The sequence below is a fragment of the Galeopterus variegatus genome, unplaced genomic scaffold (assembly GCF_000696425.1).
Source record: "Galeopterus variegatus unplaced genomic scaffold, G_variegatus-3.0.2 Scaffold14855, whole genome shotgun sequence".
Lineage (NCBI taxonomy): Eukaryota > Metazoa > Chordata > Mammalia > Dermoptera > Cynocephalidae > Galeopterus > Galeopterus variegatus.
In genome coordinates, this window is record NW_007740966.1 from 11807 (window position 1) to 15988 (window position 4182).

Consider the following 4182-nt stretch of genomic DNA (forward strand, 5'->3'; position numbering starts at 1 on the left):
AGCAGAGCCTGGGGCAGCGCAGGATGAATGAGGGGCATGCTGGTCAAATGATGGCACCTGGGCTGTGCCAGGGAGGAGGGGTGCACAGGTCAGGAGGCCCTCAGGCCAGAACACGTGGATGTGGCTGGGCTTCGGGCTGATGGGACGGCTTGAGGCCAGTGATCCTGCTCCGCCATAGTTAGGTGGGTAGAGCCCAGTGAGGCACAAGTGGCTGTGAGCAAAGAAAAGCACCAGGCACCCATCACAAACCCCACACCTCCTGCTTCATGAGTACCGCACCCCATACCTCCTGCCCCAGGAACCCCACACCCCACGCCTCCCGGCTCCTGCACCAGGAACCCCACGCCTCATCTCACATTTTCTGGCTCTTCAGGCCTGGTTGGAGGGCCCTGGTGTTTTCTGCTGGAGCAAATGTCCCTCATGATCATTCCAGCCTGGGCCCACTACTCCTCGCAGCCTCTTGGGACCCCAACCCAGATTCCTACACTTCTCCCTCCTGAAGCATCCTGCTGACGATTGGCTCAGGAGACAGGTGGCCAAAACTGGCACTCGTCTCAGGCCCAGCTCTGCTCCTGGGGCTGTGGCCCTGCCCTGTGCCCATGCAGGTCGGGGAGGAGACACTGGGCTCTCACCCGTGTACAATTTGCTTGTCCTCATGGAGTCTTCCTGGGGCTCCACAGCAGGCAGCCGTCTTGTACCCACTACATCCAGGACAGCTGAGCCAGGGCAGCATCCCCCTGCCCACTGCCTGGGCTAGGCCAGCCGTCCCCCGGCAGGGCACTGAGCTGCAGTGTGCTGCTGAGTTGTTGTGTCTTTTCTCTTCTCTGTGGGGCTTGGTGTCCCCCTGTGGTGTCTGCCAGAGGCAGCAGGCTCTGCCGTCCTTCCTCTCGGCCCCAGGCAGCTCCCAAGGGGGTGCCAACCAGGCGTGGCTCCAGGCTGGCTCCAGAGCCGTGCACAGGAGGAGGCCGGCGCAGACCTGGGTGGTTTCTACTTTTCCCCACTGTGAATAGTGCTGCTGTGTACTGTGTGTCTGTGCCACACGCTGCTGCCTGGTTGTGAAGGTGCGTGCAGGGCACTTGCTGCTGTGCTGTATGCAGCTCCGACAGCCTGTGGAGGGCTTGGAGGTGGGGAGAGCGGGAGCTGCAGGAGGAGGTGATGCCTTCCCCAAACCACCGAAAACCCACCACTGCAGCGTGGCCTTGTAGTTAGAAAGTGCAGGTCGTTTCTGCACACCACGTGCCAATCACCTTACACCCTGCGCCTTGTTATACCTCTTCTCCTGGGCTCACTGCACCCCTAAAGGCAGAGGGAGATGCCTACCTGGTGGCCACCTCAGCTCCTTGCTGGAACATGCCCACATGACGAGGACAGGCCACTGCTCACTGCATACCAGGACTGTACACAGGCTCTCAGGACCATCTGGAGTTGGCTCTGTCCCTGCCTTTGACACCTGTGGTCACTGTATCCCCGGAAACCAGAGAGGATGGGCAAGGGCCCTGCCCCCGCTCCACATTTCCTGGCCTGGCTGTCCACTTGCCCCCAGCCCCACCTGAGCCACAGGTCCTGGGCCTGGGCTGTGGACTGGAGCTCACCTCTTAGCAGCGCTCCCTCTTTAATCTGATTGGGGAGGGTTAATTTGCAGAGGAAGTGTTTGACAATCTGATTTTTATTTTGCAGAAAAGTCAAGTACTTTAACATCAAAGCCAGCTTTGTCAACGAGCACACAGTTTGTGGCGTTGCCAAAGGTGGGAAAGAGGTGAGTGCGCGACTCGCCCAAGTGGCTCCTTGAGGCGCCTTCCACAGAGCTTGGGTGCCGACTCCTGCTTTATTCGGCCTCGGTGCTGTTCTCAGTAATGAGTGCTGCTGGAATTGAACAGACAGCTTCCTTTGAGGCTGGTCATGCTCCTTTAAAGTGATTAAACAGTTCGTGTGAGGTGCATGTCATGCCAGGCTGCCCTGCTGATTGGGGTGACGGGGAGACAGTGCGGGTGATCACACCCTCTCTGTAGGCCTTTGTGGGGATTCGAGGAGATGAGATGCCTGCAGGGTGCACTGTAAACTGTGAAGTGCTTAGAGTTAGTCTCCCTGGCCCTTCTGCCTGTCTTCCTCCTGTCCAGCAGACCCTTGATGGGATTCCAGCTCTGGGACCTCTCAGTTGCTGGCCAAGGGTCCTCACTGAGGACAAGGGGGCCACAAGGACTGCTCCGAGGGGCCCGTGCAGGCATTCGAGCCCTCTGGGGGATTGCAATGTCCTTGTTTGACCCGTGGCTTTCTCTTTTTATTCTCAGACTCTGCTTTCAGCTGACCACATTGTCATTGCTACTGGAGGGCGGCCCAGGTACCCCACACACGTGAGTGTCCCCAAAGCATGGCCTCTCCTGCACCACTGGGCTCACAGGATGCGCTGTTCATACTTATGCTTCCCACACCAGCACCCCTGATGTCCTTTTTTGATTTATTTTTTCATACTCACTATTGTCACTGTCTACTTGCAATTCTCTCTTGTATCCACTGTGCTGAGACAGAAGGTCACCAGTGACCTCCACGTTGCTAAGTCCTCAGAACATTCTCTTTTCACCTGGCTCCTGGGATATCACTGGGTCTGTTCACTGCTTTACCCCAGCGTCTCTTTTTCTAAGTCTCCTTTGCTGATTTCTCCTTTTTTCTTCAACCTTATGATGTCGAAACATCCAGGACTTAAGTCTTGTTCCTCCTCCTCCTCCACCCCCTGCTCTTTTTTAAAATTTGAGATAAAATTCACATGCCATAAAATTCACCATTTTGTAAGATACAATTCAGTGGGTTTTAGTGTATTCACAGAGTGGTGCAGCCATCAGTCACCAGTGCCTGATTCCAGAACATACTGTAAACTGTGAAGTGCTTAGAGTTAGTCTCCCTGGCCCTTCTGCCTGTCTTCCTCCTGTCCAGCAGACCCTTGATGGGATTCCAGCTCTGGGACCTCTCAGTTGCTGGCCAAGGGTCCTCACTGAGGACAAGGGGGCCACAAGGACTGCTCCGAGGGGCCCGTGCAGGCATTCGAGCCCTCTGGGGGATTGCAATGTCCTTGTTTGACCCGTGGCTTTCTCTTTTTATTCTCAGACTCTGCTTTCAGCTGACCACATTGTCATTGCTACTGGAGGGCGGCCCAGGTACCCCACACACGTGAGTGTCCCCAAAGCATGGCCTCTCCTGCACCACTGGGCTCACAGGATGCGCTGTTCATACTTATGCTTCCCACACCAGCACCCCTGATGTCCTTTTTTGATTTATTTTTTCATACTCACTATTGTCACTGTCTACTTGCAATTCTCTCTTGTATCCACTGTGCTGAGACAGAAGGTCACCAGTGACCTCCACGTTGCTAAGTCCTCAGAACATTCTCTTTTCACCTGGCTCCTGGGATATCACTGGGTCTGTTCACTGCTTTACCCCAGCGTCTCTTTTTCTAAGTCTCCTTTGCTGATTTCTCCTTTTTTCTTCAACCTTATGATGTCGAAACATCCAGGACTTAAGTCTTGTTCCTCCTCCTCCTCCACCCCCTGCTCTTTTTTAAAATTTGAGATAAAATTCACATGCCATAAAATTCACCATTTTGTAAGATACAATTCAGTGGGTTTTAGTGTATTCACAGAGTGGTGCAGCCGTCAGTCACCAGTGCCTGATTCCAGAACATTCTCATCACCCCCGAAAGCCCTGTACCTATTAGCAGTCACTCCCCATTTACCCCCAGTTTCCAGCCCCTGACAACCACGAATCTGCTTTCTGTCTCTATGGCTTTGCCTATTGTGGACATTTCTCATAAGTGGAACCATGCAGTATTTGTCCTTATGGGTCTGGCTTCTTTCACTCAGCGTAGTGGCCTCAAGGTTCATCCATGTAGTAGCAGGTGTCAGAATTTCATCCCATTGTATGGCTGAGTAACATTCCGTTGTATGGATAGACCACATTCTGTTTATCCACTTCTCTGTTGATGGGCATCTGCGTGGTTTCCACTCTTTAGCTATTATGAACTGTGCTGCTGTGAATCTCTGTGTAGAAGTTTTTCTCTGTGGACTTAAGTTTTCACTTCTCTTGGGGATGTACCTAGGAGTGGAATTGCTGGGTCATACAGAAACTGTGCAGTTAACTTTTTGAGGAACTGCCAGACTGTTTTCCAAAGTGGCTGCTCCGTTTACATTCCAT

The 4182-nt window shown here is 53.5% G+C and overlaps 1 protein-coding gene across 1 annotated transcript in view; it reads left to right on the plus strand.

Moving 5' to 3' along the window:
• LOC103582087 (thioredoxin reductase 2, mitochondrial-like) overlaps positions 1-4182 on the plus strand; it is a gene marked incomplete at its 3' end in the record, with an annotated part of 19405 nt that overhangs the window by 11697 nt on the left and 3526 nt on the right. The window contains exons 10-11 of the mRNA XM_008563772.1: positions 1678-1756; positions 2289-2351. Coding sequence (XP_008561994.1) covers positions 1678-1756; positions 2289-2351 — 142 coding nt within the window. The remainder of the gene's footprint in view (positions 1-1677; positions 1757-2288; positions 2352-4182) is intronic.